At 36.4% G+C, this 21,835-nt stretch overlaps 1 protein-coding gene and 1 long non-coding RNA gene across 10 annotated transcripts in view; both read right to left on the bottom strand.

Moving 5' to 3' along the window:
- Positions 1–21,835, bottom strand: part of LOC139965706 (pseudouridylate synthase RPUSD2-like) — a 77,896-nt gene that overhangs the window by 44,891 nt on the left and 11,170 nt on the right. For all 8 annotated transcript variants that reach the window (XM_071968353.1, XM_071968354.1, XM_071968361.1 and 5 more), the window contains exons 6-10: positions 21,607–21,655; positions 20,523–20,615; positions 19,356–19,492; positions 2,772–2,917; positions 605–1,264 (exon numbers count right to left, since the gene is read on the bottom strand). In XM_071968353.1, the coding sequence (XP_071824454.1) occupies positions 605–1,264; positions 2,772–2,917; positions 19,356–19,492; positions 20,523–20,615; positions 21,607–21,655 (1,085 nt within the window). The remainder of the gene's footprint in view (positions 1–604; positions 1,265–2,771; positions 2,918–19,355; positions 19,493–20,522; positions 20,616–21,606; positions 21,656–21,835) is intronic.
- LOC139965713 (uncharacterized) lies at positions 11,511–15,218 on the bottom strand. 2 transcript variants are annotated; one of them, XR_011792365.1, is made up of 3 exons: positions 14,453–15,218; positions 13,612–13,768; positions 11,511–13,340 (listed from the first exon to the last, which is right to left on the bottom strand). It is a non-coding gene; the product is annotated as an uncharacterized lncRNA (long non-coding RNA). The 2 variants fall into 2 exon arrangements; XR_011792364.1 differs by lacking the exon at positions 14,453–15,218 and having other exon boundaries at positions 13,612–14,009.

Raw genomic sequence — 21,835 nt, forward strand, 5'->3', positions numbered from 1 at the left:
CTTATTTTCAATCTTGAAATGTTACCTGGTTACCAGGTTACTAGGTAACCAGGTTACTAGGTTACCAGGTTACTAGTGTGCTCTCGATTTGTTAGAGCGAGAGTACATTTGTTGTGCAGAGACAGGTAAGTTAGGAGTGAAGTAAATGTTCTGTGTATAAATCAGCTGTGTAGTCATACATCCATTTTGTATTGCATCTTTCTTTGCAGAACCAAATCATATTTCTACGTAATAGGAACTGATTCTGTTGTATGTTCCTCATTTCTGAAGAGATCTTTCTAACACAGTGCTCACTGCCATACAGAAAGGAGAGTGCAGAGTTGTAAAAGGAGCAAATCAAATCATTAACACTACTTTAACAAGTCAACTCAGGTCAGGTCCTTGGGCCCGGTCAAGCCCTTCCTTTACGTTAATATTAATTCTGGTATTTCACTCCAAATCCCTGTGCTTAATGTTTGTATCAAAAACTCTACAAATTCTTTCTAACTTTGGGGAGAACAGGTGGTTCAACTCACAACTGGTTACAAAAATGACCAGCAAGGGATAGAAAGGGGGTGGGGGGGTGGGGATAAATAATTAAAAAACTTCTAAATATTCATCTTACCTGATAAGTGAGAGCATGTAAGTATATCATCATCTCATCTGGCTTAGGATCTGGCAGAGGTGTAACGCATTCCCGGCATAACATCTTAGCAATTTCATTAACAGCGCCCTCAGTGCCATCATCAGCTAGTTCCATGAGCTTCTGTTCGTTTACCTCAAGCACACCTATACCGCTTAACGTTCCATCCATCCTAGTCAATTCTGAACATTTCTCTGATGTTAGACTGTTTTCTCCTTCGGTCATCGTATCAGATTTTGTAGCGTTGATATGTTCGGTATCACATAATGAATATTCAGAGGTTTCTTTGGTAACCCTTGGCGATGATACAGTACTCTCTGACAGACTGGAAGATACCTTGATTTGAGAGGAGCAATCTCTATCCTCTGCAATTCCTCCATCGTCACAGTTTCTATCCATCCTTTGACTTTTAGACGACGTCTGACCGTCATCCAGGGTATCATCAATGGATTCCAGTTTCTTATGAGGTTGTGCCTCATTACCATGTACAGCTATATCCTGCTGAGGTGAGGTACTACCTCTACCTTCTATATTCCTCAATGAATCCTGCTTGTCGTTGATCTCTGCGGCAGCTTCTTTCCTCATTTCATTGATCTTCGTTGTTTTTTCCTCGTCATGCTGGTCTACTAATCTCGTCAACAACTGGGAAAAGAAAAAAGAACCACAACTGAGATTTTTTGAAATATTTCTGAGAAGTGGATACACACTCTGAAATCTCCTGCCTAATAATTTTGATAAGAGAGGATTTAAAACATCTGCTCTCACAACCTGAAACCATCCTCTCCCTAAATTACGCTAAATATAAGATGAAAGTAAATATAAGATGCTTAGTTCCTGCTCCCACCACTAAAACTACTTCCTATTTAAGTTCTAACTGATGCAGAACCTCTCCCCAATCTTAAAGTAGTTAGATTTATTGTCTTTTAACTTCAGATATTGGATTCTTAACTTTCCACGTTTTTCACCTCTATTAATTGAAATCCAACATTTATTTGCCTCCACTAAAGTCAAACAAACTTGTACATTATCTTAGATGGGGTATTTACTCATTATTGGTTTGTTGTCACATCTTTGCTTCTCTGCTATTATACACAATATTGTTGACAGAAACCTTGTTTTTAGAGAATCTTTATAATAGTGTCATCCCCTCATATGTCAAGGTTACCAATTCTTGAATATAATAATATCGTTCAGCCAATTTCCTAAAATTTAAATGGACCGCAAATTTCCAATAGTTTTGTCACCCCTGCAGTGAGGAATGACAGCAAATCTGTAATAGGTCCTTCAAAATCAATCAGTCAAACGGTCAATGTCTCAGTGTTTATAACTGTGCTCAATACATTTTAGATACGTATCTAACAAAAATTGTTTAAAGTCTGGTAAATGGGTTCCAGTGGTAAGCATGTTTTCTCTGAAAATAAGAATAAAATATTGCCAGGTATGTTTTAAGAGTCTGTAGACTCCTGGTCACACAAACTTTCTTGAGATAATCAGTAACTGTGATATATCCTAATAAAAACATAGAAATAGAGAATAATTTATCCAACATTGCACAACAAAATACCATGCGAAATGGTCAAATTGCTATGTAATTTCAAACACTGCACTTTTTATACCATTGAACAATTGTATTTTACATGTGAAAAAGATTACAGAGCTGTCAAACGTACTACACAAAGTGTGAACAATCAATATATTCCCTCACCAATGTGCTTCCAAACAAAGTTTACACACCGAGTAAATTTCAACTTTCTTTCTAGTTGTTCAAGATTTTCTTTCTGTAAATTAACCTAGCGCATTGTCATTTGATCTTCTTCAATTATGAATAGGAATTATTATGAAGAAACTATTTCATTGTAAAAGCAACACACTGATCAAACATGTTGAAACCTTTGCAGTTCTCCAACTAGTGTGGGTGTTTCATTTAAAGTAGCTTTCAAGCACACTCCAAGTACCCATAGAACCTTCATGACTCAACGTTAGTTTAATAACACACCTAGACATATAGAGAATACAACCCAACAACAATCACTAGACAATATATAATATATTCAACCAATCACATTACACCTTCACAGAATAGCATTATTTGAAAAGGGTCAGCAGACAGTAGCGAGGAGAATGTAATCCAAACACAAAGGTGTCTTACCTCTTCGTCTGAGAGGTCCTTGCACCCTCCGTGGCCTCTGCCAGCACCCCAGACGGTGTTATTGTACAAAGGATCATTTTGAATGGGGTGACCCAGATACTGAAGATGAACTCTGATCTGGTGCATCCGACCAGTCTCTGGAAAGCCTAGCAAAGATCAAAAAAATAAAGAAAAAAAAATGAAAAACTAATCATGTACTATGTCTACAATCTGAATACGGTGAACTAATTATTAATCATGAATAACAAATTGCTGAAGATAATTTGAAAGATTACCTCTTCTCTTTCCGTTTTTTTTTTCTGTTTTCTTTATAAAAATATTCATTTATTCAAGTCGAGATAAAAACTATATTATCAAGCAAGACCCACAATGAATTGAAGATATTAAATCAAAAGACAATTTATCTCACTTTAAAAAAAAACATTTTTCTATTTTACTGATGAAGGGGAATACAGCATAGACACTTCAAATCCAAATGTATTCTATACTCAAAAAAAATTGAAATATTCGAAAATTAGCCTATATCTAAAAAATCTGGGTACTACTACCATTTCATAATGATATCAAGACAAATACTGCAGAAATGATATCAAAGAGTTTAGTGAAATAATCATGTTCATCATATTCTATGATATATTCTGAGAAACAGAAATATTATCAAAATAGTTGCAGCGTATATAAAATTAGAAATTTCCTTGATGTTTTATCTGAATTGATAATTAATCCATGTCGGTTCACTACTAAACAAGACTTTCTACATTTTCTCACAATATATCTTAGAGTTATTGAGCTATTGAATATGGACAATGAATCATCTTACAACAAATACAGAAAATTCTGGAAATCAAACTCTGGATCCTTCTTATGGATAATACAATATGTCCACATTTTGTGAAAAAGTACATCTGTTTTGCGCTGAAGTTCTACATACATTAAAATTTTATATTTTAATTTATAGATTGATATCTGAGAAAGAACGAAAATCAAATGTGGCTCATTCAACAAAAATAACTGGGCAGTTCCTGCAAGAAACCGTCTGCATCGCATAACACCATTGCAGATGGCACTTCACGCTAAAACCTGTCAGGTATATTAAGAGACGGCCTCCAATAAGTTGCCATTTCAGAAAAGACTATAGTAGATACAAAAGAAAACCTGTAATTATGAGAAGCAGACGGTTTTGTGGGGAAAAATTTATGAAGTTTTGAAAACACTTTTGGGTTGATCTCTAAACAAAGATAAAAGAACTAAAGAATATCATCACTTTGTGAATAAAGGCACTAGGGCAATCGTAAATGTAGATTGACGGCACAAAACACCTGATGTTTTTTTTCATCAGACATGATACAGTGGGATTATACTGTATACACTATATATCAGTGGCGTAGGAAGGTACTTTTGAGTGGGGGGGCTGAAGACTGATGGCCGGTCTGGGGGAGGGGTTTAAGGGGAGGGGGTGTCCCCCTCCCCTTTGGAATTTTTTGCATTTCCAGGTGGCCTCAGATGCAATTTGGTGCAATATAGCACACTTCAACACCCACTCCATTTTGTAAACTTAATTTTGTATTTTCACCTGGCCTTAGATGCAATTTGGTGCTCCAAATGAGATTTTTTTTCTCATTTGGAAATGAAAAAGGGGTTTTCTGACTTGCGAAGTGGGGGGCGGAATGATACTTCCGCCCCTCCACATTTTTCACTGGGGGGGCTGGCACCCCCCAGCCCCCCCGGTTCCTACGCCCTTGCTATATATATAGTCTCGGTTATAGCACCTGGACAATAAAAGCGGCTGACATGAATTGCCTTGACGCTTTAGGTAGAGAAATTTGGCGACGTTTGCTTGGTCTCACATGGAAAGACCATGTGTCGAATGATGAACTAAACACGAAGATCGCAGGGCGATGGCTGTTCTCTTCTGAAACTGTTCTTCAACATAACGCAAAATGGTTCAGACATGCAGTACGTTATGGAGGCCTTACATGTGCTGTACTCTGTGGGCTACCCTGTGGTTACAAACGTAAGCCAGGCCGACCGCATTTACGATGGATTGACAATTTAACCAATTGGTCTGGCCGTTCTGCAGCCCAGCTACTCCAAGATGGCAGGCACCGGATTAACATTATAAAAGGTTACAAACCTAAGATTGTTTATAATCTTCGCGGAGGTCAACGGGCCAATTTGGCTTATGACTATTGATTGATATAGTCTCAAACTGTACAATGATCAAGAATGTCCTATGTACCATCACACAATATTCATGCACACTTGACTCTTAGCCAATAAATTTGTAAATTAATTGACAGCAATGTACCACACTCCCTGAAATGGAAAAAGCCTTACACTCAGTAAAACCATTCTCTACATCAAGTAAAAGACGTGGGCAATCTTTGTCTTTTCTGAAAAATACTATATTATCCACAAACCTCAAATGTCTACCTTGAAAATTCTAAATGAACTTGCCAGTGGCTGTAGGCACAGGACATAACACCTCTTAAGAAACATATATTATGTAACTAGAGATAAACTTAACTCATGGAATATTTTATTTGTTTATCCATTCATTCAGCTTAAAACATACATTTTGCTTTATCTTTTGACATTGCATAGTTCAAGTTTGTGAATCTTTTAACTCACATTGTAATGCAGTGCACTTCCAACATTTTTACGTGCATGAAGTTTGGTATGATATTCTTGATCATTGTACATTTTGAGAGTGATGACAGTGGGAGGACTTGTCCATCTATACGAAACAAAGTGGTATTAATGTGCTTCTTAATATTTTATAATAGTTATTATATGTGCATGTAAATATAGATACAGATATAAGGTTTTATTTAAACTGAACCCATAGAACTGGTGCTAGAAATCGACTCTCATTTAATACGAAAAACAGAAAAAGAGGGGGAATTGAGAATGTTTCAAACTTCTTCACATTTCAACTACAGATCTTGAGTCTAGCACAGTTGAATCTAATGAAGGGTCACTCCAGTTTTCATAAAGGTTGCAAGAAATGAAAGCTGTTTCAAGTACACTTGTAAACAGTTCCATTCAAAGTCACCACACTCTAGAGGCATTCATCTCTATTTCAATGAGATACAGAGTGGATGTACCATAAGTACAATCAACATCGGCACTTCTATGCATTATAAATGAAGCTATATATTAAAATGTTTATGCAGTTCAAAAAAAAAATCAGTATTATCACTTTCATTTTCTAAGTGATATACATACTGTATGTCTCACTTTCATGAAACATATATATAGAAACCACACTCACATATGCCTACAGTGTGGCATTTCAAGATTAAATGACTAAACGTTTAAGTAGCTTAAAGAGAAAACAGGATTAGACACAGTTTCCTTTTATAGTAAGCAATGCTGCAGGCATATTGTATAGCACTGAGTATGCAATGCAGAGCCCATATTTTCTCTTTATAATTTTCCTGAAAGGTATCTGATATCAAGAGGATAAGTTTCAGTATTAAAGCATTGACTAGTGCTGCATAGCTGTGTGCTTTATACTGATGTAATGTATATCTTATAAGTATTCCTGACCTTTAAAGCAAGATATCGTCAATTGGGTTTATTCGTATATCTTCGCATTGCTATCTTACAGCAATTGAACACTGCCTTTAATTATGATAACTAGAAAAGTTGCCATTTGCAGATAATCATATAACACACCATAGTCCTGAATTCCTGATCTTCCTCTTCTCCCATCTCCCACCCCATCCCCCAACCCCCTCCCCCACAATCTCTCCCTACCCTAGGCTATTTTCATATTTTTCCCACTGAAAGTACATCAAGAACATTATTTCAAATTATGCAACGGTGGCCTCATACAATGTGTTACTGACATGTATGTATCTTTAAACATTCCAGCATCGTGCTGAATTCCAGAGATTTACAAATGACTCGTAATGAAAAAGCAGACATTTAATCTGTTAGACCCCCCTATCTCCCCTGGCCCTGCCTCCTCTCCCCTTTTCCTAGCCCCTAAAGAAAAGAAATACTGAAATCAAGCATCCTCATATATGTTCAATATCACCTTTCTTTTCGTGACACAATAGGGAAGTTTCCCGAGCTAAGACATTAAATAGTCCATGCCGGGCATACAAGCACTTTGCTTACCATGCTTCCTGCACAACTGACATTTTCACAGAAAAGACTATTACAAATACACTCACAACAGGAAGCGAAGGAGAGTGATTTACTGTAATTTCAAACTTGGTTAAAATTGCAAGTCCATGAATGTTTCAACGGTCAGATATTTTGTCTTCATGTTTCATATTTTAAGGGATTTGCAATTTTTGGAAATGAAAAGGACATCAAAAAAACAATTTTGGGAATTGCTTTAAACACATGGTCACCTGAGCAGAGTTTGCTGGTATGGACTTATGTAGTAACTTCACCAAGATATATTAAACACCTATATATCCTGGTATGTCACAATACAGAGGTTCCTGGTACATTATCGCAGTTGTTTTATGTGCCAACGATAAATGAATGCCCCAATAAACAGTAACAGGCTGACAAAGGACGTTGTACACAGACAAACACAGGCTGTACTATGAAGAATGATAACTTCCAACAGCAGTGTCTTATAACATTGAATGCATAGAAGAGAAAATCACAGAGCAAATATAGAGTGATTTCATGCATAATACAATAAGGGACTTGATAAAACTTTCAAGAATTCATCTCCCCTTTTAGACTTTATGTCTCTTCAGCTCATAAATCAAACTACAGTAGACTAGAGAATCGTTGTATTAAGTAATGCTGTATGAAGAGAAAAGCTGTAATCTGGGTATGTTTGTATATATATACTGTAACATAGAAAACTCTTTGAGTATCAGAAGATATGAACCACTATGCAAATATCCATTCAGAATATGACCATATCTCAACACAAAATCTCTTAGATTTGTAAATATCATTTCCTGATCTTTACATGTTTCATAGCCAATATATATATTTACATAACAATCACTACTAGGAAAAGTGAACCATACTGAAACTTTCATCTCTAATGCATTCACTCTCAATGTCACATACAGCAAAGCACTTTAATGTTTAATTAACTGAACCCTCATCCATGAACAATGGTCTTCTTTGTATATCATTAGTTTTGGAGAAAAAAAATAAACAAAACAAAAAAGCCTGAAAGCTACAAAAAAAAATTGGAACATAGACAAAGGGGAATAAATTCCCCACCTATAGATTAAAAGGGGCAAGAGTAGGAACAAGATTATAGCTTCTGCCCCTCCTCCCCACCCCCCCCCACAATTTCAATTATATATACTCATTTGCATTTATCGTTTACCTTCATTTCATTAACAAAAGTCTGTTCAGAGTATCTCTTTCGAGATCTGGCTTTAGGAATCACAAATGTTTTCGAGTTGGTTAGCATCATGTTTGATCTCTAGAGCAAGGCAAATATGTCACCAAAACAGAACTAGTATTGTTCGATACAGTTGACAAACGCCTACAGTGGAATTACGATCTTCCTTACTGGTTTCGAACCTCTGGACGTACAATCAGCGTCCATAGCCTAGTGGTTAGGGTGTCCTCATATAAAGCGGGAGGCCCGGGTTCGAATCCTGTATATATTTTGACATCTAGTCTTTAGACTCCCACTGCATATATATATAGTATCCAGTCTATAGACTCCCACCTGCAGTAACCTGCAGTTGCAGTTGACCTACAGTATCGTGGCACCTTTGTCAATGCCTAATGATGTATAAATCATACACAGCAATAAAATGAGTAATTTAGTGGTAAATTAGAAACAGACAGTCAGCTACTTATAAAGACATTATGAAGAGGAAATGGGAATGGTTTAATCATCAAAACGAAACTAACTTATCAGTTTTAGGAATTTTGAACCAGGGCAACACTCTTTTAACTTTGTTACATGTCATAGGTTTCAGAAAGCCTTCACCCAGTGTTACAAATCTAACACAATTAAAGCTGAAGGTCTGATCCTCCTAGTCTATCACAGGGTTTCAAATCATAGGGTGTGATTAGTGTTACAAATCTAACACAATTAAAGCTGAAGGTCTGATACTCCTAGTCTATCACAGGGTTTCAAATCATAAAGTGTGATTAGTGTTACAAATCTAACACAATTAAAGCTGAAGGTCTGATCCTCCTAGTCTATCACAGGGTTTCAAATCATAGGGTGTGATTAGTGTTACAAATCTAACACAATTAAAGCTGAAGGTCTGATCCTCCTAATCTATCACAGGGTTTCAAATCATAGGGTGTGATTAGTGTTACAAATCTAACACAATTAAAGCTGAAGGTCTGATCCTCCTAGTCTATCACAGGGTTTCAAATCATAGGGTGTGATTAGTTTTACAAATCTAACACAAATAAAGCTGAAGGTCTGATCCTCCTAGTCTATCACAGGGTTTCAAATCATAGGGTGTGATTAGTGTTACAAATCTAACACAATTAAAGCTGAAGGTCTGATCCTCCTACTCTATCACAGGGTTTCAAATCATAGGGTGTGATTAGTGTTACAAATCTAACACAATTAAAGCTGAAGGTCTGATCCTCCTACTCTATCACAGGGTTTCAAATCATAGGTGTGATTAGTGTAACAAATCTAACACAATTAAAGCTGAAGGTCTGATCCTCCTAGTCTATCACAGGGTTTCAAATCATAAAGTGTGATTAGTGTTACAAATCTAACACAATTAAAGCTGAAGGTCTGATCCTCCTAGTCTATCACAGGGTTTCAAATCATAGGGTGTGATTAGTGTTACAAATCTAACACAATTAAAGCTGAAGGTCTGATCCTCCTACTCTATCACAGGGTTTCAAATCATAGGGTGTGATTAGTGTTACAAATCTAACACAATCAAAGCTGAAGGTCTGATCCTCCTAGTCTATCACAGGGTTTCAAATCATTGTGATTAGTGTTACAAATCTAACACAATTAAAGCTGAAGGTCTGATCCTCCTAGTCTATCACAGGGTTTCAAATCATTGTGATTAGTGTTACAAATCTAACACAATTAAAGCTGAAGGTCTGATCCTCCTAGTCTATCACAGGGTTTCAAATCATAGGGTGTGATTAGTGTTACAAATCTAACACAATTAAAGCTGAAGGTCTGATCCTCCTAGTCTATCACAGGGTTTCAAATCATAAAGTGTGATTAGTGTTACAAATCTAACACAATTAAAGCTGAAGGTCTGATCCTCCTAGTCTATCACAGGGTTTCAAATCATAAAGTGTGATTAGTGTTACAAATCTAACACAATTAAAGCTGAAGGTCTGATCCTCCTAGTCTATCACAGGGTTTCAAATCATAAAGTGTGATTAGAGTTACAAATCTAACACAATTAAAGCTGAAGGTCTGATCCTCCTACTCTATCACAGGGTTTCAAATCATAGGGTGTGATTAGTGTTACAAATCTAACACAATTAAAGCTGAAGGTCTGATCCTCCTAGTCTATCACAGGGTTTCAAATCATAGGGTGTGATTAGTGTTACAAATCTAACACAATTAAAGCTGAAGGTCTGATCCTCCTAGTCTATCACAGGGTTTCAAATCATAAAGTGTGATTAGTGTTACAAATCTAACACAATTAAAGCTGAAGGTCTGATCCTCCTAGTCTATCACAGGGTTTCAAATCATAAAGTGTGATTAGTGTTACAAATCTAACACAATTAAAGCTGAAGGTCTGATCCTCCTACTCTATCACAGGGTTTCAAATCATAGGGTGTGATTTATAGTGTTACATAACAAATTTAACACCAAGTGCAGTCTAATGTAAACAGGGGCCTTGGTTTAGTGTTGGACAAAAAGTTTGAAGGAGTTTTATTAACAAATAGGTCATGAAGAATGCAATAAGGCATAAACTGCAGAATTTATGCCAATCAAACATTTAAGTCAGCAAAAAACATTAAATTGGGGGCGGGGAGTTTTAAATTGTCTGTACTGGACTTAATGATTCACAATTAGTTGACTAGGAGCTTTCTAACATACAGGAGTCTCGGAAGCAGTTCTCCGCTGGATTTTTGCTTTCTGAAGTCCAAAAATATGGGGGCTGGTTACCTAGAACCAAGATACATGAAGGTCTTGCCAGCACTACAGAGTACAAAACTAGACACTTTGGGTGGTAGAATGAGAAGGAGGTAGGTTGACTGGAGGTGACCGTTCAACAGGGGGAGGGGGGCAGTGTCAAAGGTTACCAGGTCTCTCTAGAGACTCTCTAGAGCTAGGGCACAGTTGCTGTGAGGAGACAGGTAAATGTGGAGTGAAGTAAATTTAACATACATACATTTTTAATTGCATAGATCTCTTAGTAGGAGGGGTTTCCAACAAAGTGTGAGTACTGCCTGGCTCAGTTATAGGCCATCAGCTGAAGCTCAAAATGTGGCTGTAAAATCAGTTTCGTTCCAGCAACACCGGGTCTAGATTTTTAATGCATTTTTGGGTAGTTTAATGCATCACAAACATTATATCAAAAGTTCTCCAAAAAATTTCCTGCAGTATTTTTGTAAGAAACCCTTGAAAATGGGTATGTTATGTAGACATTACGTGCTACAATGCTATGTATTAGGAACACATGTGCTAACGTTAGATTTGGTACAGTGGTGCATACATACCACTCTTTTCTTATATGTTAAATTACGACTGATATATTTTTTTTGTATAATAGTTGGGTCAGGGTTACAAGAATGGTGGAAGAGGATTCTGGTCTAAGGGTCAGTGAGGGTTGTTTTCAGGCATTACAAGTTGTGCCCCCCCCCCCTCCATTTTCGCCAAAATGGTAAAAAATCACATTTTCAACTTTGAAATATGAAATACAATTTTTGCACATTATAACTTAAGGGTTTTAATTATAAAAATGTACCACTTTTAATAAACTCAGATATAATGCTTTGTAATAAATCAAATATTTTTAGATTTTCCCCCTATATTATGAATGCATTTCATCTGTGCATGTATGCGTAAATATACACATATAATGAAAAGTTCCTCTCCATAATTGTTACACTCCCCATCCAAACTGTTTTACAAATGCGACCCCCTCCCCCTCTACTTTACATGTAGCTAAATCCCTAGTTACAATGAGATGTACCAATGCCCCAAGACCAGTGAGCTATTTCTTTTGTATAAATCAATATATAAGTTGGCACACTAAGACGTCATGGCATATTGTAGATGTGAAATAAAGTTATAGTCGGTATATATCCGTTACCTTAGTACTCTTTCTACAGTCTCCTGCAAAACTAGGTACTTTCTCCTTGTTACTGAAACGACATGTTTATAATTCGTATTCCTGCAAAAGCGTTTCCAAGGGAGTAAACGCATAAAAGAAAAGATCGACAAGGTTTCGAATGGTATTTTGAATAATAATAGTTCTATATTCTACAAATAATATGAATAATAAAGGTGAATGGTACAAATAAGTGAATAACGAAGACAGTTAACTTAAGCCCCAGATAGAAAGAAATAATGTATCTATTAAGACTGGGTCGATACACTCAATGGTGTAGTAGAGCTGGGCCTTTGCGATGATTCAAGATACAGGTTCTTCATCAAAAGGCGCGGCGCGGAATTAATAAGTGATTAAAAGTTCATCCAAGGACAGTTGTACTAGTCTTAACAGTATCCACTTCAATTCACTGCATGGAAGTCAGATATGGTATGGAAAAGGGAAAGTCTATTCCGTAGTAGAGGTGAAGATAATTAGATGAAATAAAAGTCACTAAAGACTTGAATATCCTTCAGTCAAAACTTGAACAGATGCACAGAACATATTAACAATATGAATAAAACAGGTAACGAAATGTTACGGCAAACAATAAAGAACCGTGATATTGGAACAGGGTCAGGGGCAATGGTTCCCCAACAACAGTATATAAACCTTTGACTGGTTTCAGTAAATGTAGTTGTGAATATGCAAGAGGTAAAGCATGCCCATAACACCCCCCTCCCCCCTCCCATCCCCTCTAAAAAAAAAGTGTGATTTGAAGAAAATGTGGATATTTATCAAATGTGTGGTAGGTAGGGTAATCTAGGTAAAATTACTTATAGCTAAAATGAATATATGAATAAGATCATGTTTACTGGTTCCTTTAAACTCTGGGGAACAAAATAATGACAACATGACTTTGAAAAAGTTAACCCTCTTCACAAACTTCAAACTTGATTAAAATTTCAGACTAAGATATCGAGATTTAACACCATCACAGTTCATCCTCCAAATCATCTTCCCCTGCATCAACAATCTCAACATCTTCTTGGAAGTTGCTGCAATTTCTATATATACATAGGTCTGTACACGGTAGTTGTGCATTCATTCAGGAACATCTTCCTTTAAGACATTTGCCGACTCTACAGCTACTGCTGACACACTGAAGCAAAACATCTGGGTCAGGTGGCTTCGTCATCCAAGTGATTATAAGGTCATCATTTTCAAGTTTACATCCATGTCCACTCTGGTGAGAGTGCATCAATCCTTGGCTGCAATGCCCTACTGTGAATAGCAGCCTGGTTGGTGCAGCGCTTAACATGCTGGATCAGAGCATCTTTTGTTGGTGGTAAACTCTGCTCTGAGGAGGAGATGAACAGAACACCTTGTACCATGAAATTGGATATTTTTGAGTCTCACATTTTATGATGGGGTACCAATATACTTATAATTCAGCTAGAAATATGTTGCAAATTTCTTTAATAATTTCAATGGAAAGATTAACCTGATATTGCATCTCAAAGCGTTTAGAGAATTTTTTAATTTTCCTTGGGGGAGGACCCCCATATTCCAAAAGTCCTAGATCCACCCCTGAACACTCAATGAACCACACATTGAAGAGAGTACTTTACCTTTCAAGATCTGTATGTCTTCCTTGTCAAGAATTGTATCTAGTTTCTTCAACATAGAGAGTGGTACCTCACTTCAATGGCAACACGGTCTTTTCCTCTAATATTCATAAAATCTGGGCTCATCTTTTTTCCGCTCTGCTGCTTGTCGAAGCAATACCTTAATAAAATGAAATAAAAAAAGCAAATTGTTTTGCATTTTCTGTTGATCAAAATGTAAGTTTGAACAAATAAGAACTAAGACAATTTTATTTATATACCATGTGATCTGCTCATCTTCTATGGACAAACAAAGACACATTCAAATTTTGCAAACCAGTGTCATGCAAAAAAGAATTAAAACAGGCTTTTTTTGACAGTGCAGTACATTATCTCTTAATGTTATGGTTTAAATTATACAATGGTAGATTATATCTGTTACTATTTACTAATAATAAAGGAGACAGATACTTGTTCATTTTGGTAAAGCTAGACAGGCTGACCATAAGACCTTGCAAACCTAACCTTATTGCACCTTTGTTACACTTATTTTTCTAACTAATATAATATCTCTATCATTCAAATAAAGGGCCACAGTAAGAAAACTATGAAGCCTGTATTTAACACTTAGGCTAGTGCCCCAGATGGAGAATTTGAAACAAATTTCCGTTCCTACCACCTTATAACAAAACAAATCAGATGACCATGCCACTAAGTAATTATATTATGTTCAGGTCCAACACTGTGCCCTTTGACTTGGATTCTATCCCTTAAGAGCTACTGATCTTGCATTATGCAACTTCTCTTAACACTTCAACTATGCCACAGAAGTACAAGTAGAGTCGTGTAGTATGCTTAGGCTTACCTCCATCGAAAGTCTCTGTCTGCTGCAGCTTGTCCCGTTTACAACGCCTAGTAATGTATTGTTTCTTTTCAGGCAATAGACCAGAGCTTCTGCTTGGTTTCCTCGATCTTTTCCGTCAATTCTTCGTTTAAAATCATATGGGGTCTCCTCTGGAACTGTCCGTTTTCTTGCAGCAATGTGCTTGCTATCAATGAACCGCCTGTAACACTTATCGTGGAACCCCATCATACTATGCTGTTGAACACACGCTTGATCGTAGTAGGCCATGGAGTAATCAGTAGTACGGCGATATCACTGTCTCCGCCGCTGAGATTAAGCCAATCTTTAGCGCAGGAAGTAACTTTATTCCATCGTTTATTCGTCAGTGCCTTGAATGCTTCAAATTTTATAGATTCAATGTGCACTGAGCACTGTAGATTTCCGTGTGTCGGAGACTGACTAGCGCCCGTGGGAGCCGCCATGTTTGTTGTTTTCTACAAAGATTGCACACAGAACTCATGGCTCATTGGACAATTCATATCACATGGTACAGATATCTCACTGGCGCACAACTTTTGAACGTAAAACGGCAGGTTGCTTAACATACGCAATAAAAAATATAGTTCGATCTTTCGAGCGGAATTGCAAAAAAACTGCAGGAAAGTACATGGAGAACTTTTGGATCATTAATCTTAGTTAATTTATGTATTCAATGCTGTAGAGAAATTTTAGACCCGCAGTTGCTGGAACGAAACAAGCGAATTTCGACCTTCAGCTGATGGCCTATTAGAAGAATGCCTTGTTTTCACAAGGTGTTAAGGTGTCATAGTCAAACCAAGGAAATTCCAATACAGCCCCCTTCGCCTCCCCCTCCCTCACCCTCCCCTTCACCCTCCCTCCTCCCAGTAGATATGGGGATAATTTAAGCACTTTCCTACAGGATAATAATGAACAAATTAAAATCCAAATAAATGCAGTGTTCCCAGAATTCTGATATCACCAAAATTTATGATATATATTTTCAGTTTCTATTTCCATTTCTTTTTCAACATATTTTAATGTCTAACACAATAAAGTTCCAGTATAATGATCAAATTCAAAGGTCTTAAAAAGGTTATGTATTGAAATATTACTGTTACAATGCTTCCTACTTTTCTCAACTGAGAGTGATATGGGATATCTATGTCAAGTATTATGAGCCCTCTCAAAAGTTGCTTTTCTTATAGAACTGTGTTTAATACCAAAGAGAGAAACAACTGTAAACAAACTGCTAAATCTACTGCAAAAGGCCTATGTAGGTAAATTTATAAATTAGAGGGCGCTGGCATTTCAATCCCAGCAGGATTTTCTTTCAAAGGCACATACTTCTAAAACGAAAACAGATTAATGACATATTCAAAATATACAGATAAACAGACAACTAAAATTGGACCTATAAAACAATGATTAGAGTAAAAAACAGTCTGTACAAATGAGATGAAACAGCTAAAGAGATGAAAGGTACTATGTTTAAAACAGTGTTCAAATTTTCACCACTTCTGACCCCCAACTGACTGCTGACCTCTACCAAAACAAGTATCCTTCTTGCACCCAAATGAGATGCATCGACATGCCAACCAAATATGAGATCTTCCACGCTTGCCCTCTCGAGATACCATGTTGACCAAGAATGGTATCAGCCAGGCCCACACATACAGACACACACAGACACATACACACACACGCCCACACACAATCATGATTGCAAAGGTTACCAATGTCATTACAAATGACAAAGAGTAAACACGACACCCTTAACATTGTAAACGAACAGTGATAAAGTCAAAGAGGTTCACATCAATTACACTTCAAAATTAACCATTCCCTTTAAAAGTATTGCATGTCTTAAAATTATTCATGCAAAAATTTGTCTAAGAACAAAATACTTTAAAAAAAGGAGCAATTTTTTAAGTTACTTTTTTAACACAACTTTCATCAACCCGACACATTGTCTGAGGTTTGAGTTTACTCTTGTTCTGACAAATATTTCAGTAATATATATATATATACTTTCAAACAAAGTAACTACCGTTTAACAAAACCCTCTTTATGCAGTCAGGATTTTGTTAACTGTGTCAATGTATGTAAACTCAGCAGTTAAAAGCATAGTGCATTCGTTAAAAGGGTGACAGAAAGCTGGTTATGTGTTCCACCACAGTAGTGTGATCCACACGCACAACAGGTCAACTACTTGAGAACCGGTGACAATGTAAAGTAATGCAGGCAGGTGTCAGTGTGTTGATTCCCTTCACAGCACCTTTATATCTCATAGTTATTGTACTGTGTTAAACACTATAACAGTTTATTATTACAAAGCACAGCTGGAGCCCATTGTAGTTTAGTACTGCAACCTTTAATGCTTACGATCTATTCATGCTGGTAAGTCAATAGTCAATAGTGTCACGTGGCATTCATATAATTGACAGGTCAGACAAGAGACATACTTTAAAAAGATAATTGCAGGAAGTTTGTTTCACCCTTCCCAGAGTACTTGAAACGAGAACAGTCGATAGATGATATATAATTCATTTAACAACTAATCACATACGATAGCATTCAATCATTGTTTGAAGTTGTTCAAGAAAGGGACATAAATAAAACTAGGGTTTTCCCCCCTTTGATTATGAAATTAATTAAAAGCATGCAACTACTATCTCTTACACAATATAAGACAAATCATCATAGCCTGTGGTCAAACTATAACTTCCCTGTTCATAGTTTCTAATCCCTAATGTTGTACCTCATTGAGACCATCAACTGTCTGTTTTAACATTTGACGAAGTCTGCCATCAATTTGGAAGAATTATGGGACAATAAGTGAAATGAAACTTTAAAACAGCTGATTGTATTAGACATTACTGTACGTAACATGACTGTACACAACAAAGCAGTACATATATATTATATTTCCTATCAGTGCCAATCAATTAACTAGGGCCGTGCTCCATATTCAATGCTACAAAGTGTTTCTTCATATCAAACTACGCACGGGCAGCTTGTTAATGAGATAAAAAGATTAGATAAAGAGATAAGATAAAGGATTGTCAAATAACAACAAGAAGGACAATTGCCCCAATTCCCAACACTCAAAGTCAGATCGGGATTCTGTTGGAAGCTGGTCAGTTTCTTGTTGTTTTATCTGTGATATTTAGTACTCTATCACCTGAAGTCCAAGAATAATTCTTTAATTTTTATTTGTGATAGTTTTGTCTTCATAATGAATAGTAACTGCTCCATTACCATTATCAATGCACACCAAATAGACAAGTCATATGAACCAATCAAGAACTTCTAATAACAAATTATCCTTTTGCATGATATATGTATATTCATATAGTGCTGAATCTACCAACATGGACTAATGTTTTTGGTATTTTCAGCCAAATTCAAGAAAGGCTTATCAGTCTGAAGAAACAATATCAGAGGGATACAGGGCAGAGTTTACTCAGAGCTACAGGGCAGAGTTTACTCAGAGTTACAGGGCAGAGTTTACTCAGAGTTACAGGGCAGAGTTTACTCAGAGTTACAGAGCAGACTTTACTCAGAGTTACAGGGCAGAGTTTAGGTTGTCCTTAAAGCAAATCTGGTCACCCAAAAACTAAGTCACAGACAATCTGACAGCCTTTAGAAATCAATACTGTAGGCCGAGGGTAAGTCAGGTGTGTTATCTCCCAGTGTTTGGAATACTATTTTTGCATCCGTCAAGTAATACTAAATTTCTTAAACATTAAATGAAAGTAAGGAAGTTGACAAAACTCTCAATAATAACAGAACAATACAAACAAGCACAGGGTTCCAACCAAATAACTGACAGAGTCCATGATTTTCCTGCTTCTTCTGTTACCACTTGCCATGTCTGATGCTGATAGGAACAACATTTCCGTTTTAACAACTATCCGTGAAATAAATTCCATTTATAACCTGTCATTAGGTTACCATTTCCTTTGTTTCTTTCTTTTCTTGTCCTATAGAATTACTCTTGGCTTCTCACTTTAATACATGTACAGAGCTTCTTTGTTTCGATACACTATTACATTGCAAGCAAACCTCACACAACTATTTCCAAGGCTTGCCAAATGGGAAAAAAAACAACATATCCTCCGAAGTAGGAATAAAGATTTGAATCAGATTCAAAAAATCATGCCTAACAACAACAGTATCAAACAACAGTCCATTCTGTACTTCCTACTGCAAAACAATTTACAAAACTGTTCTGAAGAATGCTTAGGTAAAATATATCAATTGTGTTTCTGTATTGCTCATTTTAATAGGCCTGTCAAAAATTCGAAAAATAGAAAAGTGCTAATACTTAAGCTTGTGTAGGTCAATATATCAAACTCCTGGGTCCTGACCTTTTGACCACAAAATAGGCAGATACTGCCTCAGGTTGTCTTGAAAGAGCAGAGATTGACAAATGCATTACTACCTACAGACATTCCAGTAGTCTACATGATTTGCTTGTGTGCGTGTGTGTGTATGTGTGCGTTTGTTTTGTATTCTGACCGAGGACTTGAACAGAAGAATTCCAGGTCCTCGGTTGTGATTTCTAAAGAATCACCACGTCCTCGGAAGAATTCTATTGTGTGGGGTATTGTTAAGGTTAGGGTACGTGGATTTGAACAATGGAAAATACAATGGGATCCTCGGTCTGAATGTAATACAAACATGTGTGTGTGTGTGTGTGCTGCTGTCTTACCATTGACAATTTCATCTTCACCATGGCAAAAATATCAAATATCAGGCCCTTCAAATTTTCATAGAAACCTTCAAACGTGCTTTATGCTCTCATTGTTGTGACAAAAACAACCCCTGAAATAAATGAAAAAACTGCCCATGTTGTTGGGAAGTGTGGAATCAGAGCCTGATGAGATACGTCAATACTTACATTTGACAATGCTGGTCTCTCCATCGTAACTGATTCTCTGGAAGTTGGTCTTACAAGGTTTGCCATCAGGGCTGACCCTACAGATTCCAATCTTGTGAGACACGATGAAAATAGGCTCATTGCATTCCACACTGTGACTAAAATTAAAGAGGATAAACACATTCTCTTTACACAAATTTTCTTCATATTTTCACTAATGTTCGTACCAAATGATGAAGCAACTTATTATTCTTAAATCATTAAATTCATTAAGTCATTACACTGTACAGCTTATTCATGGTTTCAAATTGACACAATGTTATAACAGTAGCTACTAACAGGCTCATTGATGACAATTACAGTATGTATTTATACATCGAAGTAATACACTTTTTATTCAGCAGAAGTTCCCTTGTTCAGTAAGAAAAATAAACTTTACTCTCTCCTGGTTCAATGAATTGTCAATCAGTGTAGCAAGATTTGAGAATAAATACAGCTGTCGCCAATTGCTTGAACCCTTTGATGTCAAAAAAAAATTGCATAAAAGCATCTAGGATGCATGATCGTGCAAAATGGAGATGGGTATTCTCATATGTAGAGATAACTGGATATTTTACATGTTCCGCATTGGTTCTACAATAATACACCACCAAAGATAGGCTAGTATTAAAGACAACTGTCGAAACAGACTTTCCTTGAGACCGATATAGATCACTGAGAAGCCTATGGTTTGACAGACAAGCCTAACAGACATAGCATTCAATCTTACATTCTGTCAAAAACTTATTTCTTGTTTTATTGTGTTTTGTTTCTTGTTTGTTGTTTTACTTTATTTTGGACCAGGACAATGAGCGATCTTGAGCAATATGTAGGGACCAACCTCCAGCTGAACTTTATATGCGTTAGACAGTTCATGATGAACAAAAAAATTCAGCTCTGAAAACAGTACTATTTAAATGCATTTGTACCTCAACTGAATAGTTCAACTTTTCCTTGAAAAATGAAAAACAAATCCAAATTCAAATAGAAGATGATCTTTTGATGGTCAGGTTCAAATGTAAACTATTTTTTTAAATTGCATAAAAAAAGTACTTTACAATAGCAAATCATAAAAAGTAAAATCAACATCCTGCAATTTAAATTGCAACTATTAAAATCTAGATTATCTAACTATAAACTCTGACATACCTTGGAAATTCACCAACAACTTTACACACATAGGTTTTCTTTAGCTTCCTCTCCCTGACATATGCATCAACTCTCTGAGAGACAGCTTTGGTTCTGAAAACAAATAAGAATCAGTTGTTTCTTCAAACTGACATGGCAATAAAACTGCAATAAATAATATACAAGAAAAAATGGTAAAGATACATGAACCAGCAAGGAAACAGAAAAAAAAAATACAGTGAGAAAATTTTATAGACAACTTGCAATTTTCCATAATGTTCTAGTAAAGACAACAAGTATTTCTAACTGGTTCTGTAAGACATTGACAGATTCTGTTAATTCTTTTCTTTCAATAGCTCTCATCATGCATACTTAGCTGTCCTTAACTTAAAGGGTGTGAAGACTCGCGCACAAAGAAACGTCTCATGCCAGTAATCTGACCTAGTTTAGAATGAGGTGTAACAGAAGTGTTAGACACCACCATCGATCCCAGAAAATACACACACAGCTTGCTACCGTCCGTTATTAGACACTAGTGTACAGTCAATACATACAGCTACGGTCAATACCTACAACACAGTGTAGCCTACATAGCAGCGTGGACATCTCAGGTCTAGATAAAAGATAGCAAGGTATCACGTTTCATTACTGTCTGCATTTTATAGCGACAACAAGAAAACGTCACGGAAAGTTAACTTTTTTCAGAGCGTGGCACGCGGTTTGGGGCTAGTGTTCAATGCCTTTAAATACATCTAGTGCCACTGTTTGTTGGGGGTTTTTTTTCCTTACATTTTCTGCATTTTTAAATGGATATGGTTCTTTTTCATTATGAAGCTTAGACAATACCTATGACCATATATACATGTATATGAAGTGGATGCATTGGTATGTATCGACATGGAGATCAACCAATTAAAATGGCCGCAACTCAGCTATATGTATAATGAAATATTGCTAATTGCTCAGCCAACCTTGTGTATCCTGTTTGAGAAAACACACATAATTATGCATAAATTAAATTTGAAATCGGAAATTAATACCCAAACAATAGGAATGTGAATAGTTTATACTTTTATAATTCAAACATTTAGGAATAATTTCTTACTTTGCAAACATGAGTAGTCCTGACGTGAGCCTATCGAGTCTATGGATCGCTGTTGAGGAAGACGAAATATGGTTTCAAGAAAAGGAACGCAAAATAACATACTGCAGCTTAAAGCTAATCCACCCAAACATGGAGACCTCAATAACTCCATGATCCAACTCTTTGATGGATTTTAGAAACAGCAATGAATTTTTCACAGATTGATTAAACTTGATAAAGCATTTGTTTC

This window comes from Apostichopus japonicus, chromosome 3 (genome assembly GCF_037975245.1).
Source record: "Apostichopus japonicus isolate 1M-3 chromosome 3, ASM3797524v1, whole genome shotgun sequence".
NCBI classification, from domain to species: Eukaryota; Metazoa; Echinodermata; class Holothuroidea; order Aspidochirotida; family Stichopodidae; genus Apostichopus; species Apostichopus japonicus.